Source organism: Molossus molossus, unplaced genomic scaffold, assembly GCF_014108415.1.
Source record: "Molossus molossus isolate mMolMol1 unplaced genomic scaffold, mMolMol1.p scaffold_m16_p_1, whole genome shotgun sequence".
In the NCBI taxonomy this organism is placed as follows: Eukaryota; Metazoa; Chordata; class Mammalia; order Chiroptera; family Molossidae; genus Molossus; species Molossus molossus.
The window spans coordinates 222,926,771-222,946,739 of NW_023425344.1; the positions used below are offsets into that span (position 1 = coordinate 222,926,771).

Consider the following 19,969-nt stretch of genomic DNA (forward strand, 5'->3'; position numbering starts at 1 on the left):
TGAGTTAATGTATGTAAAGTGATTATAATAGAACATGCTTGACATTGTAATACTGAATAAATATTAGTTGTTATAATAGAGATGAAGGAGAAGAATATTGATAGCACCTCTCTTGTGTAAAACTTGTTCATCCAGAAACCTCATTAATCTAAATAACCAGAAAAGTCTGATTAGCTAAATAGCCTGAAGAGCAAGCATTTTATTTGCTCTCTATTGTCCTTGGCACTCACTGGGCTCCTGTGTACCTTTTTATGTAGTTATAATAGGCTAGTATGCCATCAATTTACTAACTCTCAGCTCCACATTTACCCTCTATTGATTACTCTGCAAAAATGGATCTGGGCCTTTTAAATATTTTTCCTTTGCCAGCTGGCACAATGTTGAGGTTTGTCAATAAAGGATACTGGAGAGAACTTGTTAGAGGAAGAGGTTTTTCTTCTTGGTTCTGGCTCACTTGTTCAGTAGGCTCCTAGACAACTTCTCTGGCACCAGTTTCTGTTGTATAGGCAGCCTCCCCCGTGTCCAGCTTCTCTAGTGCAGGCTTCTGCAGCACTAGCTCCAGCTTCCAGCTAGGCTTCTCCAGTGCCCAGCTCCTGCACCACAGACAGCTCTGCAAGCCTCTGACTCCTGCTGACAGTAGTTTCCACTGGTACCTCCCTTGGGAGGTATTATAGGAGTCTCTCTAGTAAGGTACTTTACTATGAACAGCTTTCCCTGAAAGCCTAGAGTGCAGATTTGTAGCAAGTTCCACCACTGTGGACCACAAAAACTTCTCTGCCTGTGATTCTGTCATTTATAATAAGAAATACGTATTTCGTCTTCATCCCTGATTTTGGCATGGAGCATCTAAAACCCTTAGAATTTCCTAAGTGACGAGAGCCATGGAGGTGTCTTTAGTTATGTGAATGAGGTGACTTCTCTAAGGCCACTAGATAACCTAAGGATGGGGGCTGATAAGAGAATTGGAAACTTTAGTCCTATTGGGCAGGGAAGAGGGGCTAGAGGTTGACTCAATTGCTAGTGGCTGATGATTAAATTAATTTCACCTATGCTACGATGTGTCCATTAAAAAAGGGAGGGGGTTCTGCCCTGGCCAGTGTGGCTCAGTGGTTGGAGTGTCAGCCTGGGCACTGAAGGGTCGCAGGTCGCAGGTCGCAGGTCGCAGGTTTGATTCCCTGGTCAGGGCACGTGTTGGGAGCAATTAATCTCTCACACATCAATGTTTCTCTCTCTCTCTGTCTTTCTCTCTCTGTCTCTCTCTCTGTCTCTGTTCCTCTCTCTCTCTCTCTGTCTCCTCCCTCCCCCTTCCTCCCTTTCCACTCTCTCTGCCTGTGAAAAAAGGGGGTGGGGGTTCAAAGAGCTTTAGGTTGGTGAACACATGGAGGTCCTGAGGGAGTTTCATGCTTGGGGAGTGCATGGGAGTGCAAGGAAACTGCACTCTTTCCCCATACCTTGGCCAATGAATTTCTTCCATCTGGCTGTCCCTGAGATATCTTTTAATAATGAACTGGTAACTAGTAAGTAAAATGTTTCTCTGCGTTCAGTGAGCTATTCTAGCAGATTAATTGAACCTAAGGAGAGGGGGTCTTTGGAACCTCCAATATATATAGCCAGTTGGTCAGAAGCACAGGTGACAACCTGGACTTTTTTTTTCTTAATCCTCACCCGAGGATATTTTTACATTGATTTCTTTCAGAAAGAGTGGGAGGAGGGGAGGGAGGGAGGGAGAGAGAGAGAGAGAGAAAGAGAGGAACATTGATGTAAGAGAGACACACATTGATCGGTTGCCTCCCGCATGACCCCTACTAGGCTGGTGATCGAACGTGCAACCCAGGCATGTGCCTTGACTGGAATCAAACCCGAGACCCTTCAGTCCTCGGACTGATGTTCCAACCGCTGTGCTGAGCCAAATCGGCCAGGGCAACAACCTGGACTTTTGACTGGCATATGAAGTGGGGAGACTTGGGCAGTCTTGTAAGACTGAGCTCTTACCCTGTGGGATATGACACTGTCTCTAGGTAGATAGTGTTAGAATTTAGTTGGATTGTAGGATACCAGTTGGTGTCCCAGTGTTACTGGAAAGGGGACTGGCCGCCTGGAACAGGTCTGACTAAGGCTGGCCAGTAGCATGTGGGTTCTTGACTTCATGCAGGAAAGAGATCACAGTACCAGTCTAGGTGATTTTGAGAGGACATTTATTAAATCTGGGGACAGTGAACCAAGGAAGGGCCTAGGATAGAAGAAGCAACTGGAGAGAGCCTAGGTGGGGTGCTTTGGCTCTCTAGAAACAGTATGAGAAAGAAATGCGCCACGGCAGAGCTGGTCAGCTCACTGGAGAGTTGGAGAAAAGGGGCCTTGGGGATGGGTTTAGGGGGTTAGCCCAGGACGAGCTGCTGCTGCCCATTACTCCCCTGGTTTCAAATCTTGTGGGTTCCCTTAGAGTTTAGGAGATGCATGCCTTGGGGAATAAGAGGGGAAGGGAAAGGTGCAGACCTGCTCCTGGGAGGGAGAGCTTTTGCTGGGTCCTTCGGTCTTGAGGGTTTTAAAGGCTGGGAGTTTAGAGGAGTATCTCAATAGAATAGTCATCAGCTTTTGCAGGTGTGCCCTTTCAGGTCTCCACTGATTGCTCAGCACCAGAGCAGGGAGTCTAAACCACAAGACCAGTGATATGCCAAGGGAGGAAAGGCTACCCTGAGGGGTGAGGTCTGGCACCAGTTTTGCCCCTTGCTAGGCACCTGGGTCTTTCTGCCCTGGTACCTTCTGTATCTGGCTGTAAATTGCTCCCCCAGTTTGTTCAGCTGTCTGTCTCAGTTTCCCCGTACCACTTGCCAAGGAATTTTCCTAAATTCTTACTAGCCTGCCTCACTAGTGTTGCTTTGTATGGGGAAGCACACCCCTCACACACGTCAGGATTGGTCTCAGAACCCTCACGTTGAGCCTAGCCATGCCCTCTTCAGCAGGGTTTGTATCTCAGATCTGGTGGGACCTCTTCTTTGAGCACTCTATCTGGACCCTAGGATAGTCACTGGTCCTTTTATCTGCTACTCTTGTATTCCTTGGAGTTTTCTCTCATTACCTAATTTCTTATTACTTCACTCCCCTGTTAGGGTTATTCTTCATATTAAACTTTCCCTGTTCAAATTACTTTATGATTTCTCTTTCTTGGTTGAACCCTAATAACAACTAGGTAATGGGTTATAAAATCAAATAACTAATGAGGCTGAATAGTGAATCAAGCCTGGAGTAAGATAAAACAGTTCAAGTTGAACAAGATAGGTGGCAGCTGACCATCATTGTCAGTGCCTGGGAGTCACTGGGGAGGAGTGGGAACACTGGTCAACTGAAAAGCATGTACCATTTGATGACACTAGCCCTGGTGTTGCCAACTTTCTCTACTTTTCAGAAGTTGGAAATACAGATTTTTACATGAAATCTTTTGAATTTTACATTTGGCTACTAATTCAAATATATTATTGTGTGGGCCAAACAGCCCTTTTTTTTTAAATCCTCACCCGAGGACATTTTTGCATTTATTTTCAGATAGAGAGGGAGGAAGAGAGAGAAACATCGAGTGGTTGCCACTCACATGACCCCAACCAGGGCCAGGGACAAACTGCAACCAAAGTACGTGCCCTTAGCAGGAACTGAACCTGGGATTCTCTGGTCCTTGGGCCGACGCTCTTATCACTGAGCCAAACTGGCCAGGGCTATTTGTTTGCACTTTTAATATGGTTATATGGTATATGTATAATTTTACATTCTCCCTTCTTTTATTTAGTAGTATAACATAAGCATTTTCCTTTATTATTTATTATAAATGTGTTCTAGGCATTTTTTAAAACAAATTTTTTTCTTTATTGATTTTTATTTTTAGAGAGCGAGGAAGGAAGAGGGAGAGAGAGAGAGAAAAAAACATCGATGAGAAAGAACATTGATTGGCTGCCTCCTTCATGCTCCCCACTGGGGATTTGGGCCACAACCTGGGCCTGTGCCCTGACCAGGAATCGAACTGGCAACCTCTTGGTGCATGGGTCAATGCCCAACTACTGAACCACACTGGCGGGTGTTCTAGGCATTTTTAATGCCTTCATTACATTCAGTTATTTTACGTACAGAAATTCTTGCTATGCATTTAGTTTGTTTTCAGTATTGAATATATTTTGTCTGATATTCTGACCATATTTTAGATTATTTCTGCAGCTGTAGAATGACAGGATCAAAGGGCACAAATGTTCTTAAGAAGGTTCTCAATCTCTATTACCAGATTTTTAAAATGCATTTGTCCAAGAAATGCAAATGACACCGATGTCTCACAAACATTGAGTATACTGTCATTGTTAATTTTTAAAACTTTGCTAATTTGGTAGAGAAAAATGTATTTTTGTTATTTTAATTGTCTCAGTTCAGTTAAACATCTTATATATTAATAACACATACTACAATATTTATTGTCAGTGTTTACCCAGGTTCTTTCCTAATGGACTTTTGTTTGTTTTTGTTTTTGTAGTCACATCAGTCTTATGGGATTTCCATTTCTGTTTCGTTCTTTTATATTTAGAAAGGACTTTTATACAAAAAAAAAAAGGAATTTATCTTGTTTTCCAAGATTGGAGGACGTGGCATTAATAAAGTTTGCTTGTTATTACCTCTATGTCAGATGAATTAGGAAAGGGGAAGCCTATATGATGCTGGCAAATATCATCATAGCATTATTCGTGTGAACTTTTAGCCAAGTATTTGAGTTTTGTTTTTTGTTGTTCTTGTGGAGGAGGGGGCTTAGGAGCTTTCTTCTGCATGCTACCAGTGATGTTAAAGATAAGCAATAACTAAAACAACGAGGTATCACCTCACACCTGTCAGAATGGCCGCCATCAACAAATCATCAAACAACAAGTGTTGGCGAGGGTGTGGAGAAAAGGGGACTCTAGTACACTGCTAGTGGGAATGCAGACCGGTGCAGCCACTATGGAAAACACTATGATGTTACCTCAAAAAATTAAAAACTGGACTTCCATTTGACCCAGTGATCCCACTTCTGGGAATATACCCTAAGAAACCTGAAACACCAATCAGAAAGAATATATGTACCCCATGTTTGTAACAGCACTGTTTACAATAGATAATATCTGGAAACAGCCCAAATGTCCATCAGTAGACGAATGGATAAAAAAGCTGTGGTATGTACACACAATGGAGTACTATGCAGCTGTAAGAAAGAAAGATCTCTTATCCTTTGAGACAACATGGAGGGACCTGGAAAGTATTATCCTAAGCAAAACAAGCCAAGCAGAGAAAGACAAATATCACATGATCTCACTTATTTGTGGAATATAATGAACATAACAGTCTGAGGAACGGGGTAGTCCCAGAGATGTGGAAGTGGGGTACAGACTGACAATCCCCTGAAGAGGGGGTGAGGGGGGGAGAGATAAACCACAGAACTTATATGCATGTGTGTATTAACAATGGACATGGACAACAAAGGTGGGGACAGGGTAGGGAGGGAGGGGGAGGGGGGAATCAGTGGGGGAAAAAGAAACGTCTGTAACCAAAATAAAGTAATTAATTAAAAAAATTGAAAAAAAGAAACACTGGCCACACCTAACAACAACAACAAAAAAGATAGGCAATAACTTAAAGACATGCAATAAAGATAAGCAGTTTTTCTGTGTTAAGCGCGCTAATACCCTACTTCTACATCATAGTAGTAATAGTAGTCATCATCTCCGCTCCTTTTTTTTTTTATATATATATTTTTATTGATTTTTTTAAATCCTCACCTGAGGACATGTTTGCATTTATCTTCAGATAGAGTGAGAGGGAGGAAAAGAGAGAGAGAAACATCGATGTGAGAGAAACACATCAACTGGCTGCCACCCACAGGAACCCAAGCAAGGCAACCGAGGTACGTGCCCTTAGCGGAAACCGAACCCAGGACTCTCTGGTCTGCAGGCCAATGCTCTAACTGCTGAGCCAAACTGGCCAGGGCTATTTTTATTGATTGTTTTTTTTTTTTTTTTTTTATCCTCACCCGAGGATATTTTTCCATTTTTTGTACAGATAGAGTGGGAGGGAGAGAAAGGAAGGGAGAAAGAGAGAAACATCGATGTGAAGGGACACATCGAGTGGCTGCCACCCGCACGACCAACCAGGGCCGGGGACAAACTGCAACCGAGGTACGTGCCCTTAGCGGGAACCGAACCCGGGTCTCTCTGGACCGCAGGCCGACGCTCTAACCGCTGAGCCAAACTGGCCAGGGCTGGGTTTTTTTTTTTTTTTAGAGAGAGGAAGGGAGAGAGAGAAACATGAATGTAAGAGAGATACATCGATTGGCTGCCTCCTGCACACCCCCTAATGGGGATCGAGCCTGCAACCAAAGGCATATGCCCTGACCAGGAATTGAACTGGGACCGCTCAGTCCATGGGAGGACACTTAATCCCCTGAGCCACACCGGCCAGGCTCAGCTTCTTCTTATAGAGGATACTAAACTTGCCCAGGATCACACAGCTGTTCCAGAGGCAGGAAGCTTTTTGGCATCTTGTCTCAGTTGTAAGGACTTGAAGATTGAAGTTCATATTTGAGTTTCCTGTTACTGACAATTAGCAGGTAATGTAGTAGTTAAATCAACATTAGGAAGTATCTCCTTGAATCAGGTTTGTTTATAAGAATATGGAGAAAGCCTCTGTTGCTTGAACAAAACTTACTCTATAATCTATATATTTCATCTCTTCAGTGTGTAGAGCTTTGAAGGGATCAGTTTTATAACAAGAGATACATCTTTAATTTTTTTAGAAAACTACAATTGATGAGTTCAGTTCTAAAATGAGCATGGTACAAAGGGGGTTGAAATAAACTATTTTCAATATTAAAAGCTATAAAAATTATTGGTTTATATTTAGCGTAACCAAACAATTTATTGACTGTTTCTATGAGCAAGGAAAGAAAAACCACCTAACTATTTTGGTGTCTGCCAAGAAATTAAACTGACTTCAAAGCTTTGTGTTGATAATTAATGGCCATGAGTGCAAGCTGTTTTTTTTTTTTTTTACATTTATCTTCAGATAGAGTGGGAGGGAGAGAGGGAGGAAGAGAGAGAGAAACATCGATGTGAGAGAGACACATGGAGTGGTTGCCAACCACATGACCCCACCTCGGGCTGGGGACAAACTGCTACCGAGGTACGTGCCCCTAATGGAAACTGAACCCAGGACTCTCCAGTCCGTGGGCTGAAGGTCTAACCGCTGAGCAAAACTGGCCAGGGCCAAGCTATTTTTTTTTTAAACATCAGAGCAGGAGGGAGAAAGGGGAGAAGAGAGAGAGAAACATTGATGTGAGAGGGCCACATTGAGTGGCTGCCACCCACACGACTCCAACTGGGGCCAGGGACAAACTGCAATCGAGGTACATGCCTTTAGCGGGAACCGAACCAGGGACTCTCTGGTCCGCAGGCGGATGCTCTAACCGCTGAGCCAAACCGGCCAGGGCCAGGGCCAAGCTGTTTTAAACAGTACATCTGCTCAATCCTTTGCTCAGTCAGGCTACCACTGTGAAATTGTAAAATGAGATGCGTAAAACCAGTGCATTACACAGTTCATGCCTCTCTCAAGCAAATATTTCATTTCTCTGACAGAAACTATCGCTTTGGGAGCTCACTTTTCATCTTGAACTGTACTTGGAATTTGTAGTTTTTCTTTCAAATACACCCTTTTAGTGATTTACCATAAGCAAAGGAAAGACCCTGTCAGCATTTTAACTGTGACATATAGTTTTGAGATGGAATCCCAAGTTGCGAAGTTTTGTGAAAGAAAACAGCTATACAAATAACATGGAGACACATCTGCAGTGCTTAAAATAAGTCTGATTGCAACTGAAATTATTTAGGTAGTTAAAAAATTTTTTAAAAGTTAAAACTGAAACAACAACCCATGGTAATGATGCCTACTGTTTTGACTACTGATTCTCCTTCTCAGGAAAAGTGTTGTCCCCATAGTATTGGTCACTGTCAGGTTAGTAGACATTTACCAAGCTAATAAAAGTTATGTAGGATAAAAATCTTTTTTATCACTTTACTGAAGATTGAAACAGTGGCTGAACACATTTTGAGCTCCTTGGCAAAAAGTAGATGTCATTTAAGATATTTGCATTAATGAGACAAATGACAACCTTGCCTCACATTTACTATAATGGATTCCTATAGTTCTTTTTTTTTTTTTTTTTTTTTATCCTCACCCGAGGATATTTTTCCATTTTTTGTACAGATAGAGTGGGAGGGAGAGAGAGGAAGGGAGAGAGAGAGAGAAACATCGACGTGAAGGGACACATCGAGTGGCTGCCACCCGCACTACCAACCAGGGCCGACCAACCAGGGCCGGGGACAAACTGCAACCGAAGTACGTGCCCTTAGCGGGAACCGAACCCGGGTCTCTCTGGACCGCAGGCTGACGCTTTAACCGCTGAGCCAAACCGGCCAGGGCCCTATAGTTCTTTATTACAAGTACTTGAATACCCCGTAAGCTAGTGCTTCTCAACCTTCCTAATGCTGCGATCCTTTAATACAGTTCCTTATGTTGTGGTGACCCCCAACCATAAAATTATTTTCATTGCTACTTCATAACTGTAATTTGGCTACTGTTATGACTCACCTTCGGAAATATGTGGTTTCCAATGGTCTTAGGTGACCCCTGTGAAAGGGTCCCCAAAGGGGTCGCGACCCACAGGTTGAGAACCGCTGCTAAGCCAAAGTGTAAGTTTCAACTCAACTAACCACTGAAAATTCTTGACATGGTTACAGTTACAAGAAATATGTTTAGGCCTATTTTCCAGCACAAGTATTCTAAAGAGATTCCACTATATTCATTTATTTGTTGATATTAGGGCCAGTGAAGTGGTGGGTACCAAGTCCCTGGTCCCTTCCATGGTGCTCAGCATTTCATTCATTCTTTCAGTAAATACTTAGGGAGAATTTGTTGTATGCCAAATACTATCCTATAAACTGAGGGCTCAGCAGTAAATTCAGAACCAAAATCTCTGCTCTCACATAACTTAAAATTTTTGGGAAATGGTTGCAGGGACATACCAAACATAGTGTTCAGTGGATGTTTAACTTCATTTGGTAAATAAATATGCTTTACTTGATTTCAGAATGAACTGAAAACATAATACAGTAATTTTAGCTCACACTGCCTTTTCTCCAAGGAAATGTTACAAAGCTAGATGATTCACTCCGGTTTACCTTGAACATCTCTTACTACAAATTCTTATATTCTTTGTTTCTGAAATTTGTTATGGTATTATAACAGAGCTCGTGCTTACACTGTGGATCAGGGTTTTAGAGGCTTTTGGGTGTTTCACAGGCCAGTAATAACTTAGAAATTAGGAAGAATTGATACAGGGTTTTTAATTTTGCCAGATAAGAATGCTAAAAATAGAAACTATTCTCATCATTTTAATTTTTTTAAATACATATATTTTTTAATTTTTTTTTTTTTTTTTAGAGAGAGATAGAAACATCAAGGTAAGAGAGATACATCAATCTGCTGCCTCCTGCACTCCCCTCAATGGGGATTGAGCCTGCAATCTGGGCATGTGCCCTGACCAGGAATCGAACCAGGACCTCTCAGTCCATGACCACACTGGCCAGGCATCATCATCATCATTTTTAAAAAGAAAACATTTTAATATGAAAAAGTATATAGGATATAATTTTAGAATAAAGAGTAATCCTCTACAGTGAAAAACCAAAATGTGCCCAGCTGGTGTGGCTCAGTGATTGAGCAGTGACCCATGAACCAGGAGGTTGCCAGTTCAATTCCCTATCAGGGCACATGCCCAGGTTGTGGGCCCAATCCCCAGTGGGGGCATGCAGGAGGCAGCCAATCTATATTCTCTCTCATCAATGTTTTTATCTCTCTCTCCCTCTCCCTTCCTCTCTTTCTAGAAATCAATAAAGAATAAACAAATCAAAACGTTATGAAGAACACATTAGTTACATTGTCCTTATTTCTCTTATTTTGCCATGGACCTTTAGAAACTATCAATAGAGAACAATTATAACTAGTTATAATTTTGTTTTTTTTCTTGGTGTTGCTAAGGGATTCTGCTGACTCACACTATTTAAAGAGGTTGTGTGATTGAATGTTATCTTTCTTCCAGAGGTAAATTTTTTTTTCTTTATTGATTTTTTAGAGAGAGGAAGAGGGAGAGAGATAGAAACATCGATGAGAGAGAACATCAATTGGCCGCCTCCTGCATGCCCCCACTGGGGATTGGGCCCACAACCTTGGTATGTGCCTTGACCGAGACTTGAACCGGCGTGCATGGGTCGATGCTCAGCGTGAGCCACACTGGCCGAGCCAGAGGTAAATTTTATATGATCCATTGTACGTGTTGTGCCATGTGATGGACATTGGCTTGGAATGTGCAGGGCAGCAGAGTACAATGTCAAATCTAATTATGCCTCTACCTTTGAGAAATGCTTTAATCATTTTCTTCTGTTTTCTACTATATCTTCACAGGACACACAGAAATAATCTTTTTTAAACAATTTTTTAAAAATATGTTTTTAGCCCTGGCCGGTTTGGCTCAGCGGTTAGAATGTCGGCCTGCAGTCCAGAGAGACCTGGGTTCGGTTCCCACTAGGGGCGCGTGCCTCGGTTGCGGTTTGTCCCCGGCCCTGGTTGGTCGTGCGGGTGGCAGCCACTTGATGTGTCCCTTTCACGTTGATGTTTCACTCTATCTCTCTCTTCCTCTCTCTCTCCCTCCCACTCTGTCTGAACAAGAAATGGAAAAATGTGCTCAGGTGAAGATAAAAAAATATATATATGTTTTATTAATTTTTTAGAGAGAAAAAGAAGGAGAGAGAGATAGAAATATCAATGTGAGAGAGAAACATCGATCAGCTGCCTCCTGCAACCCTCGTACTGGGGATCAAGCTCGCTACCTGGGCATGTGCCCTAACCCAGAATCGAACCAAGACCTCTTAGTCCATGGGATGATGCTCAATCCACTGAGCCATACTGGCCAGGCAGAAATATTCTTATTTTACAGGAGAACAGTTGAGGTACTGAGTTGTTAACCAAGTTGGACACAGAGTGGTTGTATCTCCCAAGCCAGTGTCCCAGCCACTGGATGCATTGAGAGTACTCTCAGTTTATAAGTAGGTAATAATGGCCATACTAAATGTGTGAAGGGCTGACCTGGCCTGTGTGCTCGAATTGTGGGAATTCCCCTCTTGCTATATGGCAAGTATTAGTTGGTGCTGACAAACAACTATAATAGTTCCCTTGTTTTCAATAGAGACACAGTGAGCTATAGATCCCTTCCTTCTTCCCAAATAAAGAAGGGGTGTATTTCAACCAGCCTTTCAGCTAAGAACTCATTTTCCCAGAGACTACATATATATTTTCCCAGCCTCACAGACTCAAGTTCAGTAGTACATCAGAGGTAATACAGCCACTATTATTTCTGCTAACCTCAATAAAGGAAACCAAAATAGAAAAGTGAAGAAGTACATGATGTACTATTAAATTATTGGAACGTTTTTATAAGCAACATACAGAATTACCTCATGTAATTTCTTTTTTTGGTTAATCCTCATCCGAGGACATTTTTTCCATTGATTTTTTTTTTTAAAGAGAGTGAGACATGTTGATTGGTTGCCACCATCAAGGGATCAAACCTGCAACCCAAGTATGTGCCTTTGACCAGGAGTCAAACCTGCAACCCTTAAGTATGCGGGCCGATGCTCTAACCACTGAACCAAATTGGTCAGGGCATACCTTGTATAGTTTTTAATATAATTTTTTACATTGCTAAGATTCCAGGAAGCCATGTAGGGAACACCACTGCTTCAAGAAATTTTGAAATGTAATCCTTTTGTATGTCAGGAGGCAGCTCTCAAAGAAATGTGGGTAAAAAGAAAAAATTGGGATTAAGTTGGATTAAAACCATAGATCATTTATGGCATTGATTATGATGATGATTTTTCAGATGTATACTTATTTCCAAACACATCAAGTTGTATTCATTAAATATCTACAGCTTTTTGTTTGTCAATCATACTTCAATAAATCATTTTTTTAAGAAAACCATGGGCTCTGGCCAGTTTGGTTCAGCCAAAGAGCATCAGCCCACAGACCAATGAGTTACGGGTTTGATTCTGGCCAAGGGCATGTACCTTGGTTGCGGTTCATCCCAGGCCCTGGTCGGGGTCGTGAGGGAGGCAACCAGTCATTGTGTCCTTTTCACATTGATGTTTCTCTCTCTCTCTTCCTTTCTTTCCCTCCCACTCTATCTGAAGATAAATGGAAAAATATCCTTGGGTGAGGATTAAAAACAAAACAAAAAACAAACCATGGAACATTTTTTTAAAATGTATGTTTTTATTGATTTTTTTAGAGAGAGAAGAAGGGAGAGAGATAGAGACATCGATCGGCTGCCTCCTGCACGCCCCCTACTGGGGATGAAGCCTGCAACCTGGGCTTGTGCCCTGACCAGGAATCGAACTGGGACCTCTCAATTCACTGAGCCACACTGGTCAGGCATCCATGGAACATTTTAATACTGAACTAAATACAGTTCTTTGTTGTATGAGTAATATATGTTCATTTTAGATAAATTATAAATGTTTTATAAATTATACATTACATGTTTACAAATTATAAAGTAGGAAATGTTAACATTTAATTTACACATGTACTTATATGTGTACTTTTTGTTAAGACGAAGAGATTATCGAAAAACAAAAATCATGTTGTCTACACCAGCTTTTTCCTCATAGCACTACATTATGACTTTTTTTTTCTTTATTGATTTTAGAGAGAGAGGAAGGGAGAGGGAGGATAGAAACATCGATGAGAGAGAACATCAATTGGCTGCCTCCTGCATGCCCCACCACCGGGGATTGGGCCCACAGCCTGGGCATGTGCCCTGATAGGGAATTGAACCAACAACCTCTTGGTACATGGGTTGACACTCAATCAATGAGCCACATTGGCCGGGCACATTATGACTTTTATAGCCATAAATAGACCTATATCATAATTTTTAATGGCTGAATGTTGTGGTACTGTGAAATATCATAGTTTATTTAGCTGCTCTCCTTTCTTGGACATTGAGGTTATTTTAGGGTTTGCACTCTTAATAAATGCAGTGGTCATCTTTGCATAGTTCTTTCTTTCTTAGGGTGAATTTCTAGAAGTGAAATTGCTGGATCAAAGAATTCAATTTTTTTTTTTAATCCTCACCTGAGGATATTTTTCTATTTATCTTCAGACAGAGTGGGAAGGAGAGAGAGGGAGAGAGAAAGAAACATTGACGTGAGAGAGACACATCGACTGGTTGCCTCCTGCACGACCCAGACCAGGCCCGGGGATGAACCACAACTGAGGTTCATGCCTTTGGCGGAAGTCGAACCCGAGACTCCTTGGTCCATGGGCCGATACTCTACCGCTGAGGCCAGCTGGCCAGGGCAGAATTCACATTTTGAGACTAAATCTAAATTGCCAAACTGTGGTCCAGATAGGTTGCAGAAATTCACATTTCTTTAGTATTAGATAATTATACTCATTTCTCCCTATCATGAATAGTAGACAAGTTTTGCTTCATCAAATGAGCCGCTCACAGTTTTGATTAGATACTTCAGAAACTATTTTCCATTCATTCATCAATCTTTTCAACGATTTCTTATATTTTCTTTCCAGGAGAGACTAAAGCTGGTGACTGTTTTGGGTGCCGGACTTCTCTGTGGAACTGCACTGGCGGTCATCGTGCCTGAAGGAGTACATGCACTTTATGAAGATGTTCTTGAGGGTGAGAGAGAGGAAGGTCTTCTTTGAGATATGTTATTGACATGGAATGTTGAAAGGAGCTTAAGGATATTTTTTCTGAACTCAATTGATGTTTGCTGTAGAAGTCTATCCTGAGACAAGTTCTTAAAGTATATCTTTTGGCATCTTTGACATTGAACACATCCTAAACAGTTTGTGATTTGAATGTCCCAATTCATGAGTACCACTTAAGATTTAGTATTTGCAATAATGCATGAATTTCAGTCTTTCAAAGTATGACTGACCTTTTTTAATGCCCACTCAAAAACTTCCCAAATCCTACATGATAGGTATTTTTAGTGTTCTTTAATTGAAAAACTATGTCAATATATATGTATTAGGATTTAAGGACTCTTAAAAAAATTTTTTTTTCTTTATTGATTTGAGAGAGAGAGGAAGGGAGAGGGAGAGAGAAATAGAAACATCAGTGAGAGAGAACATCAGTTGGCCACGTCCTGTATGCCCCCCACCGGGGATTTGCCCACAACCTGGGCATGTGCCCTGACCAGAAATCGAACCAGCAACCTCTTGGTATATGGGTCAACGCTCAACCACTGAGCCACACCGGCCGGGCTTAAGGACTCGTTATAGTAAACTTTGTAGATAATTGGTGAGGACTCCTGTAGTAAAAGATAACTAAAAATCTAAAGAGGGCTCTCCTGACACTAATAACAAGTGGAGAACAGTATAGGTGTGAGAGCAAATGCTGGGTGTTCAGTTTGGTTTACTCACCTGCTAAATAACTTGGCTCTTCACACCTACTTGGAATCATACTGATTCAAATTTGTGATTCAGCAAAATCAGATTACTATTTGTCCTGAAACTTTATAGATACCTGTGAAGGATTGAAACCACAGCTGTTAATTTGGTGAGCTGAATCTTTAAAATATGTTTTTATGGATTTTTTTTAGAGAGACAGTGAGGGAGAGAGAGAGAGAGAGAGAAACATTGATGTGAGAGAGAAATGTTGATTGGCTACCCTGACCGGGATTCAAACCAGGACCTCTCTCTCCGTCCATGGGACTATGCTCAATCCATTGATCCACTGCCGTCAGGTTGAGCTGAATCATTAAATACCAAGAGTCTACTGGACTTTAAGAATAGTATAAAGAGGTATATGCCTTCCAGATTTTTTACTAGATAGATCTCAGTTGAGAAAAAGACCTGTGTCCTTTATTCAGATGGATGATGCTCTTATACCTGGGGAATGAATATGGGCATAATGATAAAGAATAAGGATGAAGGGGTCTTGTTGCAAAATAAAACTGAGGCTGAGGATTTGTCAGCTTTAGAGAGAGAAAAATAATAAATCAGAAACCTAAAAGCAGTGGTGTCCACTCTTTTTTTAAAATCATATATCCTTATTGGGAAAAAAGATATTCATGCACTATGCTGTTGATGTACTGTGTACATTATAAAACACATGCTAAAATTTTAGAAGAATTTAAACTTACAAGATTTAAAGTGAATATGTATCGATCAGTATTTTATTTTATTTTTTGTTGAAAGTATTACAGATGTACCCCCTTTCTTCCCCCACTGACCCCTTCTCCCCTTCTTCCATTCCCTTCCTGCCTTCCCCACACTATTTATTTATTTATTTTTTTATTTTTGGTGGTACGTGCCCCTAGAGGGAACCAAACCCGGGACTCTGGTCCGCAGGCCAACACTCAACCGTTGAGCCAAACTGGCCAGGGCCTTCCCCACACTATTGTATGTGTCCATTGATTATGCATATATGCATGTAAGTTCTTTGATTTATCTCTTCCCACCTGTCCTCCCCTACCTCCTTCCCTCTGACCTTTGTCAGTCTGTTCCCTACTTCCATGTCTCTGGATCTGTTTTGATCATCAGCTTATTTTGTTCATTATATTACGTAAATAAATGAGATCATGTGGTACTTGTCTTTTTCTGACTGGCTTATTTTACTTCGCATAATACGTTCCAGGTCCCTTCATGTCTTCTTAAAGGGTAAGAGATCTTTCTTTCTTACTGTTACATAGAATTCCATTGTGTAAATGTAACACAGCTTTTTTATCCACTCATCTACTGATGGGCACTTGGGCTGTTTCCAGATCTTAGCTATTGTGAATAGCGCTGCTATGAACACGGGGGTACATATATTCTTTCTGATTGGTGTTTCAGGCTTCTTAGGGTATATTCCCAGAAGTGGAATCACTGGGTCAAATGGAAGTTCCATTTTTAATTTTTTGAGGAAACATCATATTGTTTTCCATAGTGGCTGCACCAGTCTGCATTCCCCACCAGCATTGTTCTGGAGTCCCCTTTCCTCCACATCCTCATCAGCACTTGTTTGATGATTTGTTGATGGCTGCCATTCTGGTAGGTGTGAGGTGATACCTCATAGTCATTTTAATTTGTATCTCTCTGATGATTAGTGCCGTTGAGCATTTTTTCATGTCTCTTGGTCATTTGTATGTCCTTTTGAGAAGTATCTATTCAGGTCCTTTGCCCATTTTTAATTGGATTGTTTGTCTTCCTTTTGTTGAGATATATGAATAGTTTGTATATTTTGGATATTAATCCCTTATTCGCTGTATCATTGGCAAATATGTTCTCCCAAAGAATGAGTTCCCTTTTCATTCTGATGCTGATTTATTTTGCTATTCAGAAGCTTTTTAGCTTGATGTAGTCCCATTTATTAAATTTTTCCTTTGTTTCTCTTGCCCTTGGCGATGTATCAGTGAAAAATCTGCTGTGTGTGATGTTTTGCTGCCTACATTTTCTTCTAGGACTTTTATGGTTTCATGCCTTATATTTAAGTCTTTTGTCCATTTTGAGTTTATTCTTGTGTATGGTGTAAGTTGGTGGTCTAGTTTCATTTTTTTGCATATAGCTGTCCAATTTTCCCAGCACCATTTATTGAAGAGACTGTCCTTTCTCCATTATATGCTCTTGCCTCCTTTGTTGAATATTTATTGCACATATATCTTGAGTCGATTTCTGGGTTTCTATTCTGTTCCATTGATCAATATGTCTGTTCTTGTGCCAGTACCAGGCTGTTTGATTACGATGGCTTTGTAGTATAACTTGATATCTGGTACTGTGATCCCTCCAGCTTTGTTGTTTTTCAAGATTGCTGTGGCTATTCAGGGTCTCTTTTGGTTCCATATAAATTTTTGGAGTTTTTGTTCTAGATCTGTAAAATATGTCTTGGTACTTTAATAGGGATTGCATTGAATCTATAGATTGCTCTGGGTAATATTGACATTTTAATGATATTGATTCTTCTAATCCATGAACATGGTATATGCTTCCATTTTTTTTGTATCTTCCTCTATTTCTTTTTCTCAATGTTCTGTAGTTTTCTGAGAACAGATCTTTTACCTCCTTGGTTAAGTTTATTCCTAGGTATCTTAATGTTTTTTGTTGCAGTGGTAAATGGGATTGTTTAAAGTTTCCCTTTCTGAGTGTTCATTATTGGTGTATAAGAATGCTATTGATTTCTGGATGTTAATTTTGTGTCCTGCTACTTTGCCGAATTCATTTATTAAATCTAGTAGTTTTCTTATGGAGTTTTTAGGGTTTTCTATGTACGATATCCTGTCATCTGTGAATATTGCCAGTTTCCCTTCCTCCTTTCCAATTTGGATGCCTTTTATTTTTTCTTCTTGTCTGATCACTGGCTAAAACATCCAGTACTGTGTTGAATAAGAGTGGCAAAAGTGGACATTCCTGTTTTCTTCCTGTTCTTAACAGAAATGCTTTTAGTTTTTGCCCATTGAGTATGATGTTGGGTGTAGGTTTTTCATAAATGGCCTTTATTATGTTGAGATATGATCCCTCTTTGCTGAGTATTTTTATCAGAAATGGGTGCTGTATTTTATTAAATGCCTTTTCAGAATCTATTGATACGCTCATATGATTTTTATCTTTTATTTTGTTTATGTGGTGTATCACATTTATTGATTTGCGAATATTGGACTAGCCTTGTATCCCTGGGATAAATCCCACTTGGTTGTGGTGAATAATTTTTTTAATATATTGCTGGATCTGATTTGCTAATATTTCACTGAGGATTTTGGTGTCTATGTTCATCATGGATATTGGCCTGTAATTTTCTTTCTTTGTAGTGTCTTTATCTTGTTTTAGAATTAGGATTATGCTGACCTCATAAAAAGAGTTTGGAAGTCTTTCTTCCTCTTGATTTTTTGGAATAGTATGAGGAGAACAGGTGTTAGTTCTTCTTTGACTGTTCAGTAAAACTCCCCTGTGAAGCTGTCCAGACCCGGGCTCTTGTATGTTGGAAGTTTATTGATTACTGCTTCAATTTTTTTATTGTTATTGGTTCAATAACAATCTGTTCAAGTTTTCTGATTCTTCCTGGTTGAAAGACTATATGATTCTAGGAATTTGTCCATTTTGCCTAAAGTATTTTCTTTCATATCCCAATGAATTAGCTTGAATTTTTCTGGGTGTGATTATTCCACTGGTGTACTAGGAACATTCAGACCATGACTAAATAGACAATTAAATTGTTTTTCTTGGCTTTATAGCTAAGAAAGAATTATGGGTAGCTGCTGTTTACTAAACTTGTCTGATAATAAAAGTTCTTGAAGGGTGTTTATTTAAAAAATATAGTTTCCTGGCCTCCAAAGAAAAGGTCTGGGAATATCATTTTTTAACCAATTGCCGAATAATTCTTATTGCCAAGTTTGGGAAACTCTGAGGTAAAGGAAAGAAGGGTTTGTTTTTTTATAATGGTTTTATTGAGATATTATTTACAAACCATATTTCAGATATAGATTTAAGGTTTAATATGCATTGGATTATATTCCTTTATTTTCAGTTTTTCTGGTTTGGGCTCAGAATACTTTTATGGATTCTGAAAATAGGTACCGTGTATTTTATAAACTTGCTTTTCCAAAAATAAGCATTCCTGTCTCTTTAACCTCTCATCGTGGATTGGTCTCTCACCCTAAGCCATCATTTAAAATTCATTTTATTATTTTTAGTTATATATTTTTACATTCACTCTTTTTGCTGTACACTTTTGGCATAGAGTCATGTTATTGCCACTGCAATAAAAAACAGAACATTTCTGTGTGGCTCCGTGGTTGAGCATCAACCCATGCACCAAGAGATCACCGGTTCAATTCCTGGTCAAGGCAAATGCCCAGGTTGTGGGCCAAATCCCCAATGGGGGACATGCAGGAGGCGGCAGTTGATATTCTCTCTTGTCAATGTTTCTATCTTTCTCTCCCTCTCTTCCTCTCTCTCTAAAATCAATAAAGAAAAAAGAATTTTTTAAAAAAAGATGAAAGTTAAAAAAAAAACAGAACAGTTCCATCACACACAAAAACTTCTCTCATGCTACCCTTTTGTAGTTAAACCTGATTTCTTCTTTGTCCCTATAATTTTGCCTTTTCCAAATATCATATAAATGGAATCTTGTAGCCTTTGGGTCTGGCTTCTTTCGCTTGGCATAATGCATTTGAGAGTTATCATATTATTCTGTGTATTGATGGTTTGTACCTTTTCATTTCTGTGTAGTATCCCATTGTTTGGATGAACCTTAGTTTATTCCTTCACCAGTCAAAAGACATACTGGTTGTTTTCAGTTTGGGTGATTATGAATAAAATCACCATAAATATTTGTGTACAGGCTTTTGTGTAAACGTGAGTTTTTATTTCTCTTGTGTAAATACTTACAAGTGAAAGTGCAGGGTCATATGATACATGTGTGTTTAACATCACAAGAAATTGCCAAATTTGTTTCCAAAGTAACTGTACCATTTTGCAGCCCCATCAGTAATGTATGAGACTTCCATTTGGTTCAGTTTCTTGTCAACACTTGGTATTATCTGTTTTGTTTTAGTTTTTTATTCTGGTCATTCTAATAAGTGGGTAGTGGTATCTCAATGTGGTTATAATTTTCAGTTTCCTAATTGGCAGTGATGTTAAACACATCTTTTTCTGTGCTTGATTGCCAGTGTTATATCTTTTTTTGGTGATATCAAATCTTTTGCTCTTCTTTTTATTGAGTATGGAAAGTTCTTTATATATTCTGGATACAAGTTCTTTATTAGATATGTGCCCTGCCAATATTTTTTCCTACTCTGTGGCTTATCTTTTCATTCTCTTAATAGTCTCTTTCACAGAGTAGATTTAATTTTGATAA

The 19,969-nt window shown here is 40.0% G+C and overlaps 1 protein-coding gene across 4 annotated transcripts in view; it reads left to right on the forward strand.

Annotated features, from left to right (window-relative positions):
• SLC39A9 (solute carrier family 39 member 9) overlaps positions 1-19,969 on the forward strand; it is a 57,806-nt gene that overhangs the window by 12,466 nt on the left and 25,371 nt on the right. For 3 of the 4 annotated variants that reach the window (XR_004960418.1, XR_004960419.1, XM_036269757.1), the window contains exon 2: positions 13,702-13,810. Coding sequence is in view for 1 of the 4 variants with exons in the window: in XM_036269757.1 (XP_036125650.1) it covers positions 13,702-13,810 (109 nt within the window). In the remaining 3 variants the exon portion in view is untranslated. Of the gene's footprint in view, positions 1-13,700; positions 13,811-19,969 lie in introns of those variants that run through there. The other variant, XM_036269774.1, reaches the window with a different exon arrangement.